Here is a 25,596-nt window from a genome sequence, read left to right as displayed (position 1 = left end):
AATAATTGCAATATATATGTATATATGCCTGTGTGTGTGTGTGTGTGTGTGTGTGTGTGTGTGTGTGTATATATTGCATTAAATATTAGGTTATTTTTTGACAAATATGTTTTTGACAACTATATTTGAAGAGTTAATTTGCAAAAACAGATAACTCATGATAAATCATGTTTTTTCATTGTGCATTCCAGTTATCTCAATCAAACTGCAGTCAGTTGGGTTATTTTGATATAAAGTAAAAATAACTAAAAATACAGAGAACTAAGGCAGTAAAACACAATAAAAACATGATAACATAATAAAAAACATTATTTTTGAAAATTAAACAAGCTAAGTTATCTATTTTTGCAAATAAACTCTTCATTTCATTTTAACACTTTATTATATTTTAATCATTATTTGCTTGTATATAACCACATTTTCTGGTATTTTCTATATTATTATTATTATTATTATTTTTGCTAGTGAAAATATTGGCAGGGCTATTTCTAATCTGAACTTGGAGTGTTTAATTGGTTGAGTGATTGACACCCAGAGACACAACAGTACCTGACTGTACTTCCACCTCTCACAGTCATTGGCTGTGTTTAAAACACAACTGAAACAATCATCTAAACCACTACACAGTAGTAGTAATGGATGTCGTTTTTGTATTAATAGCAATGTCATGAGTTGTAGTACTACTGTTCTTAGCAATTATCAGTAGCAGACATGATGGTGAATCATTAATTTAGCAGTGACCTGAGCCAGTCATTGACCTGATGACTTACAGAGCTTTAATTAAACATGGAGAACTTGACTAAGTGTTCACTTAAAGTGGTAGAAGCTAGTTGTTGTTGGCCTGTTTGTCAAGTTGAATGTTTGCTTAGGTCAGTATGATCTTAGCGGCACAGTGAGTTCCCGGTGTGCCTGGAATCAGCGTCACACCGTTTCCACTTCAGAGACAAGAAACAAACAAGCTAATGTTGTAGCGGACAGCGAAATCCATCTGCGTTTTAACACATATGGTAATTAAAATGATGAGTCCAACATTTCCAAATCAGTCAGACTAAATAACATCTCTCTGCAGCATTACACAGACAGCATAACTTGTTTATTTCTGCTGCTGGAAACGGAAAAAAACATTTATTTAGGGCCAACCCCAAAGTCTGTAAATGGCACACATTCTATTCCATCAGCAAGAGTTTGGCTAATAGCTAATGGCTATGTACCTACCAGCTCCAGAAAAACAACTGCAGATCCCAAGACGCAGACTTCATTTATTTTTGCAGAGTTTTTTCTTGAGTTGTGTCGTGTGGTTCCCTCCCATGTTTGAGCTCTCAATCTTTCTGTGAGGCTTCATTAATCATTTCTTACAATTGATGGGAGTAGAGTTGTGCGTGTTTGAGTGTGTGTGTGTGTGTGTGTGTGTGTGTGTGTGTGAGAGAGAGAGAGAGAGAGAGAGAGAGAGAGAGAGAGAGAGAGAGAGAGAGAGATTTGCAGTCTGGGAGCAATGGACCACCCTCCTCCTCCTGACGGGAAGTTGTTAGTTTAACCTGACAGGAAAGAATTCGGGAAACTTGGCAGTAAGAGTCGAGGGAGAGAAACGCTCCCTTTCCTGCATTAACTGTTAATACACTAGCCATTACTCTTTTTCTCTCTCTCTCTCTGCTCGCTCGTTCTCCCTCGGTTTGCGTCTTTGTAGGGATCGCGTTACACTACTCAATATTTCCAGAAAACACAAATGATATCACCCCCACCCCATTGTCCTTTGTGTGCAGGTCTTTTTCTTTTGAACCCGCCTGTATCGGTTACACCTGAGTGAGGGGGCTCAGATTTCCCCCACTTCTTATCCGGGCACCCGTCTCAACAGTTCGACCCGCTGAATGGGGGTCCAAGCGGATGTGTGTTTCAGCATGTGTTCTGCGAACACAAGATTGAATGTTTTTGAAAGATGTCTTATTCATGCTCTCCAAGGCTACATTTATTTGATCTAAAATATAACTGTTTTCTGTTTTATTATGTTAAAACTATTAAAATCTAATTTATTCCTGTGATGGCAGAGCTGAATTTTTAGCATCATTACTCCAGTCTTCTGTGTCACAAGATCCTTCAGAAATCATTCTAATATGCTGATTTAGTGCTTAAGATAGATTTATTATTATCATTGAAAATAGCATTTTTTTTAGGATTCTTTGAATACAAAGTTCAAAAGAACATCATTTATTTGAAATATATAGTTTAGGTAAAAAGTTTACATACATACAACTTGCAGAATCTGCAAAATGTTCGTTTTTTTTACCAAAGTAAGAGGGATCATACAAAATGCATGTTATTTTTTATTTAGTAGCGACCTGAATAAGATATTTCACATAAATACATTTACATATAGTCCACAAGAGAAAATAATTGTTGAATTTATAAAATTGACCCTGTTAAAAAGTTTACATACACTTGATTCTTAATACTGTGTTGTTACCTGAATGATCCACAGCTGTTGTTTTTGTTGTTTAGTGATAGTTGTTCATGAGTCCTGAACCTTGTTTGTCCTGAACAGTTAAACTACCCACTGTTCTTCAAAAAAGTCCTTTAGGTCGCACAAAGTCTTTGGTTTTTTTGGTTTGAACCCTTTCCAACAATGACTGTATGATTCTGAGATCCATCTTTTCACACTGAGGACAACTGAGGGACTCGTATGCAACTATTACAGAAAGTTCAAATGCTCACTGATGCCTCAGAAGGAAAAACAATGCATTACGAGCCAGGGGTGAACATTTTTAAACAGAATGAAGATGTGTACATTTGTCTTATTTTGCCTAAATATCATATTTTTTTCATTTAGTAGTGCCCTTCTGAAGTTTCGGAAAAAACTTTCATGTCTCCCAGAAGACAAAATAAGTTAAATTTACCCTGATCTTAAAATTCAAAAACTTTATACCCCCTGGCTCTTAATGCATTGTTTTCCTTCTGGCGCATCAGTTAACATTTGAAGTTGTCCTCAGCGCGAAAACATGAATCTCAAAATCATACAGTCATTGTTGGAAAGGGTTCAAATACACAAAAATGCTCACTGAAGACAAGTAAACATAAGAATAAGAAACTAATTACAAACAATAGGACAAAAAAATAGAAATGCTACATACATTGTATAAAGTAATCAAATGTACAAAAACACTGCATAACTAAAATATGTTTTTTCTTAAGCTGCAAAAGTGATTTAGTCAAGAACAGTGAGAGATTTTCTCTCTTTTGTTGTTTGATTAACATGAATGACAGACAGCAGGAATATTAGACTGCTATCACTCTAAGAGCTGCCCGGATCCAATATATTGTTACATATGTGTTTTCTTTCTCAGCTGTTTGCTTTCCCTTAAGACTGTGTTTACGAGGATACTTGCAAAGGCAGGCATTTTGACACATACAAGTATGTGTATTTACCGTTCAATGCCTATAAAGTGCCAAAAATAACTAGATTCAATACTCCCACGCTCTATGAACACCGTCTTCACGTGTTTTGTCTCTCAAACAGCACGCTCATAAAGTTTTTTTTCGCTGCTAATAGCATTTCAAGGCTTACAATCACTTGTTTTTATACCACAATGCTTAAAAATGCATGCAACGATAAGTTTTCATGACCACATAGCACAGCAACAGTCCAAAATCTCTACTCGTTGACAAATTTCTCAGCTAATCGTGTCAGTATATCACCCACCCCTAGTAATGCATGTTCTGAATTTGGTCTCTTTTCTTGTTTTTGTCAGCTGTGTGATTCAGATTGTGGGTTGCGTATGTGTTTGTTCCATTACTATACTCCCCACATGTGCAATTTAATGTCACGCTAACTACTTTTCAGCTGATAACCTCTCTTTTTCTCACTCTCTTTCACAGGGGTAGTGTATGGAAGATGTCTGGGATATTGGATTGGATACCCTGGGAAAGAAAGCGGAAGATTCAAGTACTGTGTGCCCTGGGTGCGCTGCTGTGCTGCCTGCAGGATAGTGCAGCTGTTAGAGGTGTGTTTTTGACATCTTGGTTCTTCTCCAAGACCTATTCCCAGCAAAACATCATAAAGCTGGCTTCATCTGAGTTAGAACAAGCTGTGTTCAGATCCGGCACCTATTATAGCCGTTTGTTTTGGATAACTGATATATTTATTCACCATTATTACGTCCCGATTGCTCTTTTAGATGACGTCCCGATCTTCACCGAGGAGCCTCTTTCTGTGGTACAGAAACTGGGGGGCAGCGTGACCCTGCGCTGCAGCGCCCTGCCCAACCATGTCAACATCAGCTGGCGTCTGAACAGCAGAGAGCTGCCAAATGGGGGCGACGAGGAGTTGGGAGTGCTGGTGCGGCCCGGTTCGCTCTACATCCCCTCCCTTACAAACCTCACCGTGGGCAGATACCAGTGTGTGGCCACCACCAGCGTTGGGTCCTGCGCTAGCGTGCCGGCCAACGTTACTGCAGCTAGTGAGTACACACACACTTTTATAAACATCAGTCAATTAAATTTGTAAATGTTGTAAACTTTTCTGTGCTGAATTCAAAGAGTTCTACAGTGTGTGGTTGTATGCAGGCCGAGCTGTACTGCTAGTGTGTGTGTGTGTGTGTGTGTTTGCCCTAAATTAGTCGGTGTTGGAGCACGGGAAGGGTGTGTAATGTGACCCACCATAATGCCTGTGCGTGTGTGTACGGGTGAACCACGGGCCCCATTATTGAAGGGCCTCCTCCCTGTTCTCTACTGCTTCCCTCTCTGCATACACAGAGGCGGAACGGAAAGAGAAAGAAAGACAGAAAAAGAAACCGCATGTGAATTTTGTGAGAGTTTCTTCATATAGTACCATTTAAAAGTTTGGGGTTATTGTAATTTGCAATAATATTTTACAATAACACTTTTTTATTTACAGTAAAATAAGAGATTTATGAACCTTAAACTTTTTTATTTTTTCTGCTGGTATGCATTGGGGTTCATAGGGTGGAAAACATGGATGGAATCGCAGAATCCAGTCATAAAAATAACGTTTACTGTAGAATGCAGAATGGCACGGAATTAGCCAAATTCTGGATGAATAAATCAAAAGTAGGTCAGTACACTCAAATCAAAATGTGATATGGAGTAGTGTCTGTGTCCCTGATGCTCGCTGTTTTTAGTTTCTTCTGCCTCGATATATAACTAGATGAACACATAAACATAATTTCTAGGACTGCTGAGAGTGACTTCATGAGCATTTTATCGTTTCTTGTGAGAAAAACTACCATCACATCATATACAAACAGAAACTTAAAGGTCTTCACAACAACCTGTTAAAAGTTTGGTTTAACTTGAAGAAACTGTAACACAAATGTATTACTTAATGTAATAATAGTACTACTACTACTAATAAAACAATTGAAACATTATTTTTGTAAGAATATTTACCAGAAAAAATATTTAACAAAAATGGACGTACACAACACAGCATTTCTGGAAAAAAAACTTTATTAAAATCAATTAATTAGAGATGTTTTTTATTATTAAAATTTAATGAAACCATTTAAATGAATTCCAGAAAATTAATGGAAAACACAGAATGTGATCAACATTAAACTGAATTTTAGCAAAAAAATAAACTATTTCATAGGCCCTTAAATTAAATTTTTGTTAGACTTTTAATAAATTGTTAAATTGTGTAAGTTTCATAATTTCAGTTAATTAGACATTTTGATAAATACACTTTAATTTAACCATTAGAACATAGTCTAGAGAAATTTTTATGGAAAAAACTGAATCCAGAAAAACGAAAATGTCGTTTCTATAGGTTTTTATAGGGCTCTAGGTTCAAAAGTGTGTAATCTTCACTCAAAGTGATTCTCATGTACTAAAGTGCTTTCGATACGAATCATATTATTAGCACAATGATTTGAGTGAAAAGTAAAAAGTGATCACAAGTAATTTTTCTCCTTTTTGCCTTAATGGCAGAAACACTCAAGCTGCATTAACTCTACAAGTTTGTCCAAACCTGAGGATCATGTTCTCCAGCATGATTTGAGATGATAATTTATAAGAGCATCTTAAGCTTCAGTGGAAGTGAAAACAACTGACTGTCTGTGCAAAAGAGTTTACATGATCACAATTTTATTATTTGTGATTATGAAAATGCTGAATTTCTTGCATCATAGCAAATTTAAAAATCCTAAAACCTTCAGTTTATTTATTTTTATTTCCATAAACGTATGTGAGTTTGTGCCACATACGAGATACAAGAATGTATTTTAAAATATAATTTATTACTGTGATGCAAAGCTAAATTTTCAGCATCATTACTTCAGCCTTTAGTGTCACATGATCCTTCAGAAATCATTCTAATATGCTGATTTAGTGCTCAAGAAACTTTTCTTATTTATCATCATTTAAACAGCATTTGCTTCTTCAGGATTCTTTGAAAAGAAAGTAAAAAAGAACAGCATTTATTTGAAATATAAATCTTTTTTAATAATATAAATGTCTTTATTTTCACTTATAATCAGTTTAATGTATCCTTGCTGATTAAAGTACTAATTTCTCCCTCTCAAAAAAACCCAATATGCTCATTGGCTCTGCCCATCAAATTTTCCTAACTTAAAATAACCTTCAGTTTATTTAGTTTTATTTTCATAAACTGTATGTGAGTGTGTGCCGCATACGAAATTCTAAAGAACTGCGTGCATACATGTGTGATAGTGTGAGCAGTGTAGGTTTGGCGGGACTAGTCGAGGCAGGATCTTCTGTCAAGATGAGACGCAACATGAGATTCCTGACACCATCTTCACCTCCTCAAAGCAGGCATGCTTTACATCATCCACCCCCCTGATTTCCCTCTCTCAAACTCTGCGTTTCTGCTCATGGCATTTAATGCTGCATTGGATTTCAGTCCTCTCAAAGCTCATTTGTTTTTTTCTGACTTTCAACCTCCCTCATTTTACTTTGCCTCTCGTACATTCGCGAGATGTAATTGATAAGGACTATGAATTAGGAGTCGAGAGCTAGGGGCGCGCAGATGTGAGCTCTTAGCTGGGGCCCCCCGTCTCTGATGATCCCACGTCGGCCCCTCGCTCTAATTTAATAAAGACCTCCTCCCTTAGTCAGCCAGGGGTTGGACAGTTCCTCGGGGAGGGCGCTGCGTGTGATTGCGAGCCTTAAGTTGTCTTACGTCTCCATATTTCAAAGCTCTGCCCATTTGTTTTTGCTCTGTGAAAGAGCTTGGCTCTCCCTGGTATCCGTCTCTGTAGGAATCCTGTCTGAAGCGTCTCCCACCGGGGAGGCCGTTGCCTGCCTGAGCATTATTTCAAACTCTCCTCTTAAATTCCTCCACAGACAAGCGAGCCTCCCGTGTCCTTCCAGCCAAGAAACATTCCTTCGGCACTCTCTCTCCCTTTTCTTCCCTCTCTCGCACACACCTCGTCACATATGTTTTTAATACATGGCGTAACTAATTCTCAATAAACTCTTGGGCGAACTTGTTTTCTTTGTCGTCTTTTAGGGTTACACATAGTCTGGCAAAGCGATATTCCACACAATAGTTGCTGCGTCGTCTCATTATGAGTTTTAAACATCATACAAACATGAGCGCTCATACACACACTGGCTCTGCGGCCCCAGACATAAAAATGATGAATGCTAAGTAACCGTGCAGCATGTATGAAAGCATTGCCAAGAGGAGTTGGAAACGTGTCTGATCTATTTTATAAATACTATTAATTCTGAATGGCTCCCAGCATTCCCTGCTTTCCAGGCCTCCAGGAGTCTTAGAATGTACCGCACGCACGCAAACAAATCACACGTTCGCCCTTTACCTCCTCACGCGCACATACAAACATATTAGAAGCATATAAACATTTGTTTCACAGTTTTTCCTTGTAGTCTGCCACTGTTCTCACGTTCATTCTTTTGCCGTGAAACTGTTTAAATGCAGTCCATACGACTCGTAAGTTATGTTCCAAGTCTTTTGATGTTATGTGATGACTTTGAGTTTGGAAAAAATGGAAATTGAGTATTTCTTTGCTGGCAACCTTTCCCTCTTGCCTCAATCTATATTCACACGCAAAGTCAAAGTCAAAGGCTTTGCTGAATTTGAGTTATATGTCTTTTAAGAAGCTTTTTCAAAGTGTTTACAACTAAATAATTACACAGGTTCGGTAAGATAAGATTGTAATATGCTGATTTGATGGTCAGAAACATTTCTTATTATTACCAATGATGGAAACAGTTGTGCTGCTTAATATTTTTGTGAAAACCCATTTTCTAGGATTCTTTAATGTATACAAAGGTCAAAAGAACAGCATTTATTTGAAATAGAAATCTTTTGTATCCTTTTGTGTTATAAAAGTTTTTACTGTCACTTTTGATCTGTTTAATATGGAAGCCTATTTCCGCCACTGAAAAAATAAAAAGACTAATTGGGACTTTTTATCTCACATTTCTGACTGTTTTTTTTTTTTTTGCAATTGCGAGTTTAAATCTTGCAATTCCGATTTTTCTCAGAATTGTGTGACACAAACTTGCAATTCTGACTTTTTTTCTCCGAATTGATATAAACTTTGATATGAGATATAAACTCATAATTCTAAACTTTTTCTAAAAATTGTGAGATAAACTATTATTTTCTCTTTTTTTCTTAGAATTGCTTAATACAAAATTGTAATTCTGACTTTTTTCTCAGAATTGTAAGATATAAACTCGAAATTCTGACTTTTTTCTCATAATTGAGAAAGAAACTCTTAATTCTGACTTTTTTCTCAGAAGTGTGATATAAACTCGAATTTCCTCAGAATTATGAAATATAAACTCATAATTCTGGCTCTTTCTCAAAATTGCTTGATACAAACTTGCAATTCTGACCTTTTTTCTCAGAATTGCGTGATATAAGCTCACAATTGCAAATGATTAAGTTAGAATTGCAAGATATAAACTGAGAGATAAAAACTCTTAATTCTGACCCTTTTCTCAGAATTGTAAGATATAAACTCGTAATTATGACTTCTTTTCTTATTTTTAAATTTTTTCTCAGAATAGTGAGATATAAATTAGTAATTCTTTCTTTTTTCTCAGAATTGCAAGATATAAACTCACAATTGCGAGTTGTCAGAATTGTGAGTTGTAAACTCAGAATTCCGAGTTTATATCTTGCATAACTCAAAATTGCGAGTTTGTATCACGCAGTTCTGAGAAAAGAAGTCAGAATTGTGAGTTGTGAACTCGCAATTGCCAGAAAAAGTCAGAATTGTGAGATAAAAAGTCACTATTACCTTTTTTTCAGTGGCAGAAACAGACTTCCATAGTTAAAAGCAACCTTGGTGAAAAAAATCTTACTCCTATTAAACTTAGTGTACATGACTTGAATTTTTGTTTAAAATGTTTAATGTGATTAATTGAATGTTTTCTCCCTGTTTTTTACCTTCCCTCATTCCGCTCTCGCACACCTGAGGGGGGATGAATGTTTTGAGGAGGGGAGATGAAGGGGGAGTCAGTCAGAGGAGGGGTTAAAGGTGTGCACTGAGGAATTTAGGAGAGGTGTGGGGCGGTGGGGGATGCTGGCAGGAGTGGGCTGTAAAAAAACCCTGATTGATTTAGCAAATGGATCGTTTTCCCCCCAAAACATTCTCCACCCTGCTCTCAGCTTCATGCCCTGGAATTCTCATCTCCCAAGAAATAATTTCAAAAGCCATTTTACTTCAAAAACCAAGGCGATGATTGCTTTCAGAGCACAGATGCAGCAGCTGGTGTCAAAGAGTTCATCAGATGCTGATTATTTAAGAGCTCATATCATCCATCATTGTATGTCTTTGGTTCCAGGAATACTTAACAAAGAGCTTTTTTTAAATCTTTACCTCACAGATCTTTTGGCTCTGTCGTACATAACTTTCGAGACGTATCAGACGCCAAGGAATATAACTAAACTCTGGAGAACAATGAAGCGATTTGATTTGTGAGAGGAGTAATGAACAGTTGGGGAGATATTTGATTAAGTTCAGGGTTTTTTCAGGACAGCGCCGTGCAGTTTTCCCCCGTCTGCCTTTGGAAAATATTCTCTTTGCAGAATGACACACAGACTCGCTTAGGCGGAGTTATTCCATTTTATTGCAATCCAAACTACTTTTCCTCCCTTGAAACTCAAGAGATGGCTGACCTTTAGCCTTTGACCTCATTTTAGCCTGGGCTGACTTGAGCTTAAGGAAGCTAGACTTTCTGTCTCTGTTTTTCAGAGCTATTGGGTGTCTGCCCATTTGATATCCCAGTAAAAGTCCTAAGCATATGCACTCTAAAGCTTCTCAGTTTCCTGAATGGAATACAAAGAGGCTTTCAACTCCGAAATGCTCACTGACACTTGGACGTTTGAGATTTCTCTTGCTTTTCTTGGTTTAGTATATATATGCTATAAAATAAAACTGATCATTCTTGTGTGTTTGCCTGCAGAGCTGCGTGATTTTGAGCCAGATGACCAGCAGGAGATTGAGGTGGATGAAGGGAACACAGCAGTCATCGAGTGCCATCTGCCTGAGAGTCAGCCTAAAGCTCAGGTCCGCTACAGTGTCAAACAGGAGTGGCTGGAGACATCTAAAGGTACTTTTTATTCTTTTTTTTTTTTTATGCTTAACATACACCAGTGGTTCTCAACCAGGGGGCCTCAGCAGCACACATTCAAAGATCATGTAAACGAATTAATAATAAAAAGTTTAAACTATTAAGAACATGTCAGATTACAACATATAAGTGTTTGCATTCTCATCTTTGCCACAAGGGGTGTTGTAATGGCTATTAATGTTTGACTGTTGTCTTTTGTGGTCAGTTTTCTCTTTTATTTCTCTTAAATTAGTAATTTTGACATGTTTCTTGCTATAACACATCCAGATATTTCACTGTAAGTACTCTATAGCATATACTCTATATATGTGTATATACTTTATAGTATAGTCTATATTCAGTGTTGGAGAGTAATTAATTACATGTAACTGTGTTATGTAATTTAATTACAAAATGGACATTGCCAGTCAAAAGTTTTTGAACAGTAAGATTTTTAATGTTTCTTCTGCTCACCAAGACTACATTTCTTTTATTAAGTACAGCAAAAACAGTAAAATTTAAAAAAAAATTTACTATTTAAAATAACTGTTTTCTATTTTAATATATTTTAAAATGTAATTTATTCCTGTGGTTTCAAAGCTGAATTTTTAGCATAATTACTTCAGTCACATGATCCTTCAGAATCATTCTAATATATTTTTGCTGACCTGAGTAATGATGCTGAAAATTTAGCTTTGATCACAGGAATCAATTACATATTAAAATATATTAAAATAGAAAATAGCATTTTAAAAAGCAAAAATAGTTCAGAATTTTTCTGTTTTTGCTGTACTTTGGATCAAATAAATACAGGCTTGGTTAGCAGAAAATAATTCTTTAAACAACTTGAAAAATCTTGTATGTGTAATTGTAGTCTATTACAATTATGTAAAAAAAAAAGAAAAATGTGTAATTAAATTACAGTTACTTAAGAAAATGTTAACGATTACAAATCTGAATACTTATTGTATTAATATTTACTATTTTTTGTGATTTTAAATCAGTATTTCACCCCAGATTGATCTTAAAGTACAAAAAGATGCTAAAGTCTGATTTTATGGTGGCTGTGCTTTAAAATTTAAATTTTTATAATCTTAATATCAAGAGGTGAAGGATTTTAGAAAGTTGGTTTGATTGCTTCTATTGTTTCCAAAGTCGCTTTCCAAAAATGTAACCTGCTAAATGACTAAATGTAAATGTGCATTTAGAAAAGCAATCAAATGTAATCAGTTACATTACTTCAATAAAAGTATTTGAAATAGTTACACTACTTATTACATTTTAACTTGTAACTGGTAACTTGTAATCTGTAGCCTATTACATTTTCAAAGTAACCTTCCCAACACTGTCTATATTAAGTATGCTCTCCACATTCTGCTAAATTGTAATCTCTCAGTTTTATCTGAGTCATAATTGGATCTGTTACAATCCACAAATTCTGCATTCAAATATGATTTGCTTCAGTTATTTCTGCTAAATTTAAAAGTGCACACTAGTTGATTCTGGTATTTAGGTTTGACAGCTCTTGTCTCGTTGAGAGTCATCAAGTCTTTGTGTGTTGTCTAGTCTTGTCCACTTAACAAAGCGTTGCCTGTTGGCAAGATTGTCTTTGTTGCAGTTACTCTTGATGTTCATGTATTTGCACAGCTTAGCTTTAAGAAATGTTACAAATTCTTAAAGGGGTGCTATTATGCTTTTTCACTTTTTGAACTTTAGCCAGTGTGTGGTGTGTATGTTTGGGCATAAAAAACATCTACAAAGTTACAAATCTCAAAGTCCACTCCAAACGGAGATATTTCATTTTTAAAAAATCACTTTTCAAGAACTACAGCAAACGACTCGTTTGGACTACATTGTTTGTTTTCCGGGTGCAATGATGTCACAACGCGGTATCCCGCCTACTGAAATTCAATTCGTTGGCTGGTGGGGGATTCGCCTAACTTTACCCATGTAATATGGACAGCCGCTTCTGGGATGCTACAGCGAACCGTAGGTCGGCTCGTTTAAACGCAGCTTTAACTAAAGGTTCGCGAACTGCTCCGGTAGCCGTGCTGAAACGGCGAGATTCACGTGTGTTGTACAGAGGGTCCAAACACACGCAGATCTGCGGCTGATGTAAACACGAACTAGCACATGTCTACGCCGCGCCGTAGATATGTGCAGTATGTGGTAAGAGATTTATTCATCATACAGTGTAGATAGCTTCACTAGCCTTATGGTTACAGGCATGCAAATAATTAAATACATTAGCACAATAATGATAATGTCACGTATCCACGGTCTCGTATGCTGACGATAGGACCAACAATAGCGTATTATTTACTCACCCTTTATGCATCCTAGGTGTATATGACTTCCTTCTTTCAGACTAATGCAATCGGAGTTATATTAAATCAATTCTGGTACTCATAGAACAGCATAGATTGAAAATAAGTCGATCCATAATAAAAAAAAAAAAAGCCTCACATGGCTCCGGGACGGTCGGTAAAAGCCTCCTTTAGCGATCAGATGTGTTTGTGTAAAAAAAAAATATATATATATATGTATATTTAAAACGTAAGAATCACTTTAATCTAGTTTGCTGCTTTGGGAAGGGGCGCAGCAGGGCGGAACGCGGTCTACGCTGTTGGCCAATCGCAACACAGTGGGACTTCTGACCAATCACAATACTTTTGACTTTTCGGAAGGCGGGACCCGGAACTAATCGAGCCGTTTGTGCCAGCCTGGGGAGAAAGCTATTGTAATAATGTAAATTATGTGAAAAATAATGCGTTTTTCGAACAACTAAGCATGTCAGCATGTTCAAGTACACCTCAAAAACAAATTAAAGACTTTGTAAAGGAGCATAATAGGACCCCTTTAAATTAGACAAAACTGTTTATACTAGCCTGTCCTAAAAATGCTGATCATGTCTTCTCTAATTGTGTCTTAGGGAATTACTTGATCATGCCATCAGGAAACCTTCAGATAGCCAATGCTACAGAAGATGATGAGGGTCCCTACAAATGTGCTGCTTACAACCCTGTCACCCAGGAAGTAAAAACCTCCACCTCTGCCGATCGTCTTAGAATACGACGTAAGAGGATACCAACAAAAAAACAATCACACACACATATTTTCTCATTTTTGTTGACATGAAATTGACTAAAATGTTTCATCCCATTTAGGTTCGACGTCTGAGGCCGCACGTATCATCTATCCACCTGCGTCTCGATCCATCATGGTGAATAAAGGCCAGCGGCTTGTACTTGAGTGTGTGGCCAGCGGCATTCCCACTCCACACGTCACGTGGGCTAAGGATGGCCTGGACTTGCGAAATCATAACAACACACGCTTCTTGCTTAGCAACTTGCTGATTGATGCAGTAAGCGAGAGCGACTCAGGCACTTACGTGTGTCACGCTGATAACGGCATGGGCTCGGCGAGTTCTGCTAGGGTGCTGTACGACGTGCAGGTGTTCGGTGAGTATGACTGCTGGAGAGGAAGAGTCTCAGATTGGGGGGTTGCAGGAGTTTCAGATGTTAAAATGAAAATTCTGTCGTTCCAAACCTGTAAGAGCTTTGTTCATCAAGGAACACAAATTAAGATATTTTTGATGTAATCCGAGGGCTCTTTGACCCTCCATAGACAGCAAGGGTCCAGAAAGGTACCAAGGAAATCGACAAAATAGTCTTATGTAAAATCAGTGGTTCAACGGAAATTTCATCAAAAATATCTTAAGGTATTACGGGTTTGGAACGACATGAGTGTGAGTAATTAATGGCATAATTTTCATTTTTGGTTGAAGTTATACATTTACCTGCATGTCTAGTGAATAACATGTAATCAGGTAAATTGTTAACTCTGATTTATTACATATAAATCATATATAACTAATTATAATATATGATAATGATGATAAAATTCATAAATAAAACAATAATTTTAATAAGTTTTAATATTAGTATATTTTTTATTCATTTTATTATATATTTTAATAATATTATTTTATAAATTGTGACTTTTTAAATTAATTTTAATAACAAAAATGACAAAGCTGAATTTTCAGCAGCCATTAATCCAGTCTTCAGTGTCATTTGATCCTTCAAATCATTATAAAATGCTGATTCGATGCTCAATTAACATCTATATATTTTTTTTAGGATTCTTTGATGAATAGCATTCATTGTATAAAAAAACCTGTGGTATTTTAAATATCTTTTCTGTCATTTTTGATAAATGTAATGCATCCTTGCTGAACACAAGTATTAATTTCTTATCTTACTGACTTCAGTCTTTTGATATGATAGTGTTTTATGTCTATACTTTACATTTATACAATAAACTAGATTAATAAATTGTTATCCTGGACCACAAAACCAATCATAAGGGTCAATTTTTTGAAAGCTTTCAATTGATGTATGGTTTGTTAGGATAGGAAAATATTTGGTGGAGATACAACTATTTGAAAATCTGGAATCTGAGAGTGCAAAAAAAAAAAAAATCAAAATACTGAGAAAATCGCCTGTAAAAGCTGTTCAAATGACGTTTTTAGCAATGCATCTTACTTATCAAAAATTAAGTTTTAATATATATAATATATATACAGTAGGAAATTTACAAAACACTTCATGGAACATGATCTTTGATTAATATCCTTAAATGACTTTTGGCATAATAGAAAATTAATCATTTTGACCCATACAATGTATTTTTGGCTATTGCTGCAAATATACCCGTGCTACTTAAGACTGATTTTGTGGTCCAGAGTCACAATTCTGAAAAAAAAAATCAAAGTGATACCCAGTATGGAAAATACGAACGAGGGCAGTGGTGGAACATTTTGTGTGTGTCGTGGCACGATTTCAATTTCCAGTAATTTAACGCGGCTTTAAGGTAATAAGCATGGCATGTATCAGACCCAGAAACAAAATAGTTGATAATAAGCATCCAAATGAACCCACAGTACATTTACCGAACAGAAAGAGCGTGTATGTAGGATTGAGTTTCTGAGACATTGATGAGGTTGTTTTTGTGGGCACGTCTCACGGCAGCTGTGATTAATTAAGCCGCTCTCGCTGCTGCTCTAATGAGCTCGAGCTGATTCACTAGCAGCCAACCATCAAGTTTTGGAAGAGGGTGAGAGAAGCCAGTCTATCCCAGACTCCTCTGCGGCAGCATGCCATCACAAACAGCACTCATGCTTTGTGCTGTTAAACCGTCAACATGCATGTTGGGTTATGCTATTCAGCATTTGTTCTGATGTTTTGACATACACCTGTCTGAAATTCCCTTCTTTTGTATTTCAGAGCCGCCCCAGGTGCGTGTCGAGCTGCAGCAGCAAGACGTTGCATGGGGCGACACGGTGCGTTTCAGCTGTCAGGTGAGGGGCAAGCCCGCACCCACTGTGGTGTGGCTCCACAACGCTCAGCTCCTGAGCCCATCACCTCGGCATCGGATGTCCTCGCAGGTGCTGCGTGTGCTTGATGTTGGTCCGCAGGATGATGGGATGTACCAGTGCATGGCGGAGAACGGTGTGGGGAGCTCACAGTCAGCTACAAGGCTCCTCACTGTCCCAATAGGTATGATACTTTGTTAAAAAAATAATATATTCAGGTTAATATATATATTTTTTAATAATTAAATTATTTTATTAAATTTATTTTTACTATTACAAATGCAAATAATGATAATCATTGTTAAAAAATAAAATGTATAAATAATTTTGATTGGTATTTTTATTATAAGTACTATTTTTGTTATTAAGATTATTAATAAAATATTTACCAATTTACAAAATAAAATGTATAATAAAATTAATAAAAAAAATACTAGTATTATATCTTTGTAAAGTAATAATTATTATTATAACATTTTATTAAATGTATTGTGTTATGAAATTATTATTATCATTATATTATTATTAGTTTTATTATATTGTAATTTGTAATTAAATGAATAAATCTTAGTTAACAATTTGTAAAATAGAAAAATGAATAAATTAATACAATTTATAAACAGTAATTTTTCAAATTTATTTTTTTTATTATTATTCATTTTAATAATAATAAGTATTATAATAATAATAATTATTATTACTTGTGATTTTTTTAATTGTTATTTAGTTTTTTGTTTTTTCATTATTTTGTTATTAAAATGAATGAAAACAAATAAAATTAAATTAATAAAATGTATAATACAATTTGTAAAAAAAAATACTAATTAAAATTATTAATGTTTTATTTAAACATTTTATTATATATTTTTTAGCAGTTTTGTATTATATAATTGTTATTAGCATTATATTATTATTAGTTTTATTATGTTTTACTTTGTAATTAAGTAAATAAATCATAGTTAGCAATTTGTAAAATCATACAAAAATGTATAAATTAATACAAGATATAAATAATATTTTTTTTATGATCTATTTGTTATTATTGTTAATTAATTAATTTTATTATCATTATTTTTTTACTATTATTGGTAGGTGTAGTAGTAGTATTCTATTGTAAAATTTTATAATTAAAAGTGAAAAAAGTTAACATTTATAAAATAATAAAAAATTACAATGAAACTTAATACTGGTATAATAATAGTAGTAGCAATTATAAGATTTATCATTTAATAATATTTTAATTGTAATTTTTATTTTTTTGTTGTTTTTAATTTTTTTTAAATAGTATAATAATTTATAAAATAATAAAAAATAATAAAAATATATATAAATAAAATTAATAAAAAAAACTACAATTAATAAAACATACTAAAATTAAAACAGTAAAGCAATTATTATAATTACATTTCATTTATTAATTTATTTATTGTTTATCATTATTTTTTATTAGTAGTATGGTATTATATAATTATTATCATTACATTATATTATTAGTTTTATTTATTTTTTCTTGTAATTATAGTGCATGATAATAATCATAGTTAACAATTTGTAAAATAATACAAAAATATATGAATAAATACTGTTTATAAATAATAATTTTTGTAATTTATCCATTTATTTACTTTCGTTTGTTGATTTATAGCCCATTATGTAATGCATATATCTGTACTGTATTTACTGATTTCTATTTGTGTTTGTCACATTTAAAAAATTTTTTTTTTTTTTGTTTCAGTGCCCTCACGATCAGGTAAACTGCCCCTGTTTCGACCAATGAGTCCAGATAAGGTCTTGCGGGAACAGCCACCCTTGAAGCCCGTGGCCACCAGTGCCGTTCTGCCTTTCGACTGCTCTGAGGTCAGAGTCTCCCTCGCCGAAGCGCCCGTCATCCTGAGTCAGCCACGTACAGGAAAGGCCGACTACTATGAACTGACCTGGAAACCCCGTCATGATGGAGGAGCGCCTGTGCTGGAGTATGTCGTCAAGTACAGAAAGGTACAACAGTGTGATCTGTTTCGTTTCACTCTACAGTATGTTTGTCATGTGACTCCACTCCTCTGATTCATGGTGGGTACTTTTCTCTCTCACAGGCTGGAGAATCTCCCGGAGAGTGGACCACTAACACTATTTCAGGCTCCCAGCACAAGCTTACTCTGACCAAACTGCAGCCCGCCAGCCTCTATGAAGTGGAGATGGCCGCTAAGAACTGCGCTGGACTTGGGCAGCCAGCGATGATGACTTTCAGAACAGGCAAATGTATGCAGACGTACAGCTAGTTTTAGATTGCCTTTCTGCGGTAGCATTTGAAAACTTTTTTTTAGCATTTGTACACTTCAGTAGTAATGCTGAATTAAAGTGCCTCTTTAATGTTGGTCTGCAGGGAGGAGAGGAGGACCCATAGGCCCTCCAAAAACACCAGTGGTGCCACCTCGTCTTTTGCGTGAGTATACTTTTGCCAATATATGTATTTATGGCTGCAGTAGTCAGGAACTGTCACATTAAATAAAGTTGAAAATTTGAATTTATAGATATATACACACTACCAGTCAAAAGTTTTTGAAATGTAAGATTTTTAATGTTTTTAAGTCTCTTCTCCTCACCAAGCCTGCATTTATTTGATCCAAAGTACGGCAAAAACAGCTAAATTTTGAAATATTTTAACTATTTAAAATAACTGTTTTCCATTTGAATATATTGTAAAATGTAATTTATTCCTGTGATTTCAAAGCTGAATTTTTAGCATCATTACTCCAGTCACATGATCCTTCAGAATCATTCTAAAATTCTGATTTGCTGCTCAAAAAACATTTATTATTTTTATTATTATTATTGTTGAAAACAGTTGAGTATAATTTTTTTCAGAATTTTTAGCACTATAAATGTCTCTATCATCACTTTTGATTAATTTAAAGTATCCTTGCTGAATTAAAAGTATTAATTTCTATAATTTGTTCAAACAAATTATACTGACTCCAAGCTTTTGAATGGTATAGTGTATAATGTTACAAAAGCTTTTTATTTCAGATAAATGCTGATCTTTGGATCTTTTTTATCAAAGAATCCTGAAAAAAAAAATTACTCAACAGTTTTAAATATTGAAAATGTGTTTGTTTTTTGAGCAGCAAATCAGCATATTAGAATGATTTCTAAAGGATCATGTGACACTAAAGACTATTTTTATTTTAATTTAGCTTTGATCACAGGAATAAAATTAAGCATTTTAAAATATATATAACAAAGAAAGCAGTTATTTTAAATAGCAAAATATTTCAAAGTTGTACTGTTTTTGCTGTATTTTGGATCAAATAAATGCAGAAGAGACTTCTTTAAAAAACATGAAAAATCTTACTGCTCAAAAACTTTTGACTGGTAGTGTATATTTTCTTTTTTATTTCAAGTTTTACCAGTCCCTGATAGTTCTGATTAATACTATTCTGATTATTAGTTATGCTAACATGACTGTTCTCTTGATTTTTTTTCTTTGTCAATCATAAATGAAGGATGAAATGACAGTAAGTGTGTTATGTGTTAATGTTTGTGTGTGTACAGTGTTCATGCATACACACACTCTCACTGCAAGTATTTGTTGTTTTATTGACAAATCTTTTTTTGTCTTTCCAGCTCCAGAAGCTCCAGACAGACCCACAGTCTCCATGGCCACAGAGACCTCAGCCTACGTGACGTGGATCCCTCGCGGGAACCGTGGATTCCCCATCCAATCATTTCATGTGGAGTTCAAGAAATTGAGGAAAGGCAGTGGCGAGTGGGAGGTGGCTGTGAACAACATCCCTCCCTCTCGCCTCTCAGTCGAAATAACAGGCTTGGAGAAAGGTGAGATTTACATCAGCTTCACATTTTTAGCTGATTTCTCACCCTCATGTCGTTCCAAACCCACAAGACCTTCGTTCATCTTCAGAACACAAATTAAGATATTTTGGATGAAATCCAAGAACTGTCTGACCCTGTATAGACAGCAACGCAACTGACATGTTTAAGACCTGGAAAAGTAGTAAGGACATTGTTAAAATAGTCCATGTGGCATCAGTGCTTCAACCTTAATGTTATGAAGCTACAAGATACTTTTTTAAGCGCAAAGAAAACAAAATAACGACTTTATTCAACAATTTATTCTCTTTCGCACCTTGTTTACAAGCAAAAGAAGACGCACCCTGTACATAAAAGTCTTCGTAAACAGGATTTCGACAGAGAGATACATGCGTCATGGTACTCATGAATAAGCATCGAAGACTGACACGGAAGAGAGGAAATGGTTGAATAAAGTCCTTATTTTTGTTTCTTTGAGCACAAAAAGTGTTTTCAAAACTCTATAAAATTAAGGTTGAACCACTGATGTCGCATGGACTATTTTAACAATGTTCTTACTACCTTTCTGGGCCTTGAACATGTCAGTTGCATTGCTGTCTATGGAGGATCAGAAAGCTCTTAGATTTAATCAAAAATACATCATTTGAGTTCCGAAGATGAACGAAGGTCTTTTGTGTTTGGAACATCATGTGAGTGAGTAATTAACAACAGAATTTTCATTTTTGGGTGAACTATCTCTTTAACCATTAACTAATTAGGAAAAGCAAATGGCCAATCGGAGAAGCTGACTTTGTTTTTCTTTCCATTGAATTCTTTCAACAGGAACATCATACAAGTTCAGAGTTTTGGCCGTTAATGTGTTGGGAGCGAGCCCACCTAGCGCTCCCTCTAAAGCCTACACAGTGGTGGGCAGTGGTCCACCAAACCGACGTCCCATCGATGGACCATACATCACCTACAATGAAGCCATCAATGAGACCACAATCATCCTAAAGTGGACGGTAAGCATTTCATGGTCAAGTTCAAAATCAAGAAATGTGACCCGTCTGTTGTTACAATGGCATCGAACTAACTATTTCTGTTCTTGTTACAGTACACACCGGTCAATAACACTCCCATTTATGGCTTCTACATCTTCTACCGACCCACCGATAGCGACAATGACAGCGACTACAAAAAAGACATAGTGGAAGGTAAGTCATGTACTTCCTTTAATATTTAATCATCAACTATCCACCTATTTCTTTTTTTTTTTCCATTTGTAAATTTTATAGGTCTGGCTTCTGGTTTTAGCCGTACAAAGCAGCTCATTTACTGCTTAATATTGAAAATTGTTATGAAAATACTGGTTTGTAGTGTAAACATTTTTACAATATACTGCACGTTGTTATTCTTCTTGTTATTTCCCTACAGCGGCTAATGAAATAGAAGTCTCACCCGTAGGCTTTCTTATAGTAAAGAAATAAAAAAATGTAATTGTGATGCTCCTTCTAGGCGACCGATATTGGCATTCCATCACCGACCTACAGCCTGAAACGGCTTACGACATTAAAATGCAGTGTTTCAACGAAGGAGGTGAGAGTGAGTTCGGAAACGTCGTCATCATGGAAACTAAAGGTTTGCGTCCTTTTCTCTTAATCACATCACAAACCCCACCTCAGCCAATATCTAGAACAAATACCTCCTCTGACAACACAGATCTTAAGTGTGAACATCTGTTTGTACTTACAGCTCGCCCTCACCAGAGGACCACACCTCCAGAGACAGCGTCGTCCAGGCCCGACCATCCAGGAAACCCTGTTCCCCGGCCTGGTGATCTGCCTTACCTCATAGTGGGCGTTGTTCTCGGAGCGTTTGTTTTCATCATTGTGGCCTTCATCCCAATCTGCCTGTGGAGAGTTTGGGCCAAACAAAGTAAGCGCTGTTTTAGAAATAGATCTTCATTAAAGGGTTAGTTCACCCAAACATGAAAATTAGCCCAGTATTTACTCACCGTCAAGGTGTATATGACTTCCTTCTTTCAGACAAATCCAATCGGAGTTATATTAAATAAATATGCTTTATAATGGCAATGGGTGGGTGTTTCTCTTCATCAATTCAAAACAAGTCCAATAAAGTGCATCCATTTATAATAAAAAGTGCCTCACACGGCTTCGGGGACTGAATAAAGGCATCCTGTGGCAAATCGATGCATTTTTGCAAAAATAAAAAATATCCATATTTAAAACGTAATAATCACTTGCGCAAACAGACGTACACGGAAGCTGTTCCGGAAAGATGATGTAGGATGACGCCGGTGAGTCTCATGAAAACCAACGTTTGTTTACAGGAGCAAAGGAAGCAAAGTTTCCTTACTTTAGCAAAGGAAGACTAGGCTCCTCCTGTTTTATATCGAAATCCTCCGCCATTTTTCTTTACAAATCCTCGTTTTGTACTTCTAATTTGTGACCGTTGTTTTGTTTTGGTCTCTTCACTGCGCATCTGTGATTATTACGTTTTAAATATGGATATTGTTCTTACAAAAACTCATGTATTCGCTACACTAGGCCTGTATTCAGAGCCATGTGAGAGACTTTTTATTATGGATGAATGCACTTTATTGGACTTGCTTTGGACTGTTAAAGAGAAACACCCACCCATTGCCATGATAAAGCTTGGGAGAGACAGAACATTTTTTATTATAACTCCAACTGGATTTGTCTGAAAGAAGCTAATATTAATTTATGGGTGAACTAACCCAAAGAATCTAAAGATACGATACAAGGATGCTCATAAACCATTTTGTTTATTTTGTTTCAGAACAAACCTTAGACATGCGCTTTCCAACATTGGCAGCTACAGTTTCTCCATGCCAGTACACCATGGTACCTCTACAAGGATTGGCTCTTGGTCGACCCTGTCCTGTAGACCCCCACTTGACTCCTGCCCACGCTGTCTACACTCCGAAAGGAGAATACATTCCCAATGGGAAACACACTGCTCAACGCCTTCCTGGACATCAGGTAATTTTGCCACTTTGAATGGTGCAAAGTAATTGTTTTAAAACAGTGATTGAAGATATCGAATTGAATTGATGTTCAAACTCTTGTCTCTCATGTAGGACGATGCTGGCTATGAGTTGGAGTGTGATGCATTGTTGCCTCAGAAACTTCCCAATCCGCAACCACACATCCACAATTACTGTAACGGGTAAGAATTAATCAATAAATATTGTTTGTGTCACATTATGGAAGTAAAATGGGTTGCGAATGCTATTTCATGGCTTCAAAGGGATAGTTGACCCAAAAATGATAATTCTGTCATTAAAACCTGACCTTCGTTCATCTTCGGAACACAAAGTAAGATGTTTTTGATGAAATCCGAGAGCTTTCTGACCCTGCATTGACAGCAACACAGCTCAACATTCAAGGCCTAGAAAGGTAGTAAGGACATTGTCTTAATTTGTGTTCCAAAGATGAACAAAGGTCCAACAGTTGTGGAACAACATGGTTGAGGGTGAGTAAATAATCTCTTTAAGTTTCTTCAAGAAACACAGAAGTCTAATTTGAATCATTTTTTTCTTGTTCTTAGGGTGCCTGGCTGTCCTGAAGAGGGATGTTGTTTGCCTGATGAATCCCCCTTGCAGGTCCTCAGCTTATCGGACCCAACACAGCCATCTCAGAGTCCTGACTCCATGCAGGCCGATTACTCCCTCACTGAAGCAGTTCTCATGGAAGGGGAGCTCACTGACGGTACGTTTAGTTGTTTGATGTACACTACCAGTCAAAAGGTTTTGAACTGTAAGATTTTTAATGTTTTTTAAAGAAGTCTCTTCTGCTCACCTCTGCATTTAAATTTTGAAAAATTTTTATTGTTTAAAGTCACTGTTTTATATTTAAATATATGTAATATGTAATTTATTTCTATGATTTCAAAGCTAAATTTTTAGCATCATTACTCCAGTCTTCAGTGTCACATGATCCTTCAGAAATCAGTCTAATATTCTGATTTGCTGCTCAAAAAACACTGAAGACTGGAGTAAAGATGCTAAAAATTCAGCTTTGAAATCACAGAAATAAATGACATTTTGAACTATATTCAAATAGAAAACCGTTATTTCAAATAATAAAAATATTTCACAATTTGACTGTTTTTGCTGTACTTGGGATCAAATAAATACAGGCTTGGTGAGCAGAAAAGACTTATTTTTAAACATAAAAAATCTTTACTAAACTCTAGAGCTACATTTTAATATTTAGTAAAAGTATGACTGAATGCAATATTTTTTCCCCACAGACTTGTCCCTGTTAACAGCAGTTAATTCGGGCATAAACCAGTTGCTCCGAGATGCTGAGCAACAAAAAGTGGGAACAACGCTGGAGGAACAAGGGACACATGATCCAAAAGACTGATGAAACTGTAGAAAAAGAGAAAGGAAAAAAAGAAATATTTATTTTTGTATAACAGATGCTATATTTATATATTTATGTATTTGTACATAATTCAGTTTTTTAGAATATGTATATATAGGTTGTTTATATCAGATGTAATACGTATTTTGGTATGTTTGTCTGTTACCACCAGGACGTTTTTATAAGCATGCTGTATAAATGATCCTTATGTGAGATACGAACAACCTGACACCTCAACACCATACATACAGTATCAGTAATAAGCTCAAGATTTTCCACTGGCAAGCGTCTGTTGATGTTTGAAGTACAGCTGGTGGGAAATGACTATGACTATGATCCATTCATTAAGAATGTTGTGCAGTGCTTGAGGACAATTGACTTTAAAAACACTTTGCATCAAAATATTTGTAGTATATGTACGCCTTATATGCATTCAAGTATGTTGTATCCACATACATTTAATGGCTTTATGGCATGGAGACGCTACTGTGAGGTTTAAATACTCAGATACACACTACAAATAAACAGTTTAGGAATCTTTCGATTGTAAGTTGTTCCAGGTGCGTCCTCAGTTTGTACATCTTGTCGGTACAGCTTTGTACATATGTTACTAAGATTTATCTATTTTCATCATTAACAAAAAATGTGTTAACATATATGCAAAGTATATGCATTCTGTGTAGTAATATTGACTATGAAAAAGAGACCATATATTGTAGGTATTTATTTTTTGTTTTCAGTAGCCCGGATGAGAGACATTCTTAAAATGAACACGCCTACCTGCAATATGCTGAGTTTTCTATTTTAAGCTGGTTTGATGTAGTCTGCTTGTATAGTTGTACTTTTACTTCTGGGGACCTGCAGTTTCCCGTATCAGTATTAGCTTCTTCCCACTGTTATAAACACGAAACATGAAGGAAATGATCAATCTCCAACATATTCTAAAAGTGTAGCTGCATGGTTACATGGATTGAGCACTATTGCCTGTAAATAAAGCTAAAGAATATCATATCTTTTGTGTTTGTACTTCCAATAACTAACATTTGATTGGTGTGGATACATGTTCTTTGTAAATCCAAGTCATACTTGGAAAAGTTCTAGTTTATGGTTTTTTGAGCCACTTTTCTACTTTTAACCAGCTGGTCTCAAGGTTGTGACCTTCTCAGTAGAACAACTAGCAGAATAACCATTAATGTAGTTCATATTAACTAAATGGTTGAAGTGGCTCAAGCCTCCAAGGCCCTTTTTGCTCTACAGTATGTTATTTTTTGTAAACAGCTCAGCATTCAAAAGCAGCAGTTTGAGAAAATTTTTGAAAGGTACTGACATCTGGTGGATTTAACATGCTAAGACAAGCAATCTGGGAGAAAACAGAAAGTACCACCATATGCCATCCAAATCAGTGGGTCTCAAAAGACAGTCAGAAACAAATGTTTCAACTTAATT

At 35.6% G+C, this 25,596-nt stretch overlaps 1 protein-coding gene across 1 annotated transcript in view; it reads left to right on the top strand.

Moving 5' to 3' along the window:
- Positions 1-25,161, top strand: part of boc (BOC cell adhesion associated, oncogene regulated) — a 37,278-nt gene extending 12,117 nt beyond the window's left edge. Inside the window, exons 2-19 of the mRNA XM_073830681.1 lie at positions 3,868-3,992; positions 4,167-4,448; positions 10,411-10,557; positions 13,490-13,633; positions 13,725-14,018; positions 15,846-16,118; positions 17,670-17,929; positions 18,025-18,190; positions 18,315-18,374; positions 19,556-19,765; positions 20,582-20,760; positions 20,853-20,952; positions 21,254-21,376; positions 21,491-21,673; positions 22,559-22,761; positions 22,860-22,948; positions 23,330-23,490; positions 24,035-25,161. Coding sequence (XP_073686782.1) covers positions 3,884-3,992; positions 4,167-4,448; positions 10,411-10,557; positions 13,490-13,633; positions 13,725-14,018; positions 15,846-16,118; positions 17,670-17,929; positions 18,025-18,190; positions 18,315-18,374; positions 19,556-19,765; positions 20,582-20,760; positions 20,853-20,952; positions 21,254-21,376; positions 21,491-21,673; positions 22,559-22,761; positions 22,860-22,948; positions 23,330-23,490; positions 24,035-24,150 — 3,099 coding nt within the window. The 5' untranslated portion in view covers positions 3,868-3,883 and the 3' untranslated portion in view covers positions 24,151-25,161. The remainder of the gene's footprint in view (positions 1-3,867; positions 3,993-4,166; positions 4,449-10,410; positions 10,558-13,489; positions 13,634-13,724; positions 14,019-15,845; positions 16,119-17,669; positions 17,930-18,024; positions 18,191-18,314; positions 18,375-19,555; positions 19,766-20,581; positions 20,761-20,852; positions 20,953-21,253; positions 21,377-21,490; positions 21,674-22,558; positions 22,762-22,859; positions 22,949-23,329; positions 23,491-24,034) is intronic.
- Positions 25,162-25,596: the final 435 nt, after the last annotated feature.

The sequence above is a fragment of the Garra rufa genome, chromosome 24 (assembly GCF_049309525.1).
Source record: "Garra rufa chromosome 24, GarRuf1.0, whole genome shotgun sequence".
NCBI classification, from domain to species: Eukaryota; Metazoa; Chordata; class Actinopteri; order Cypriniformes; family Cyprinidae; genus Garra; species Garra rufa.
The sequence above is the reverse complement of the archived record's forward strand: the minus strand, read 5'-3'. Positions and strand labels throughout refer to the sequence as shown.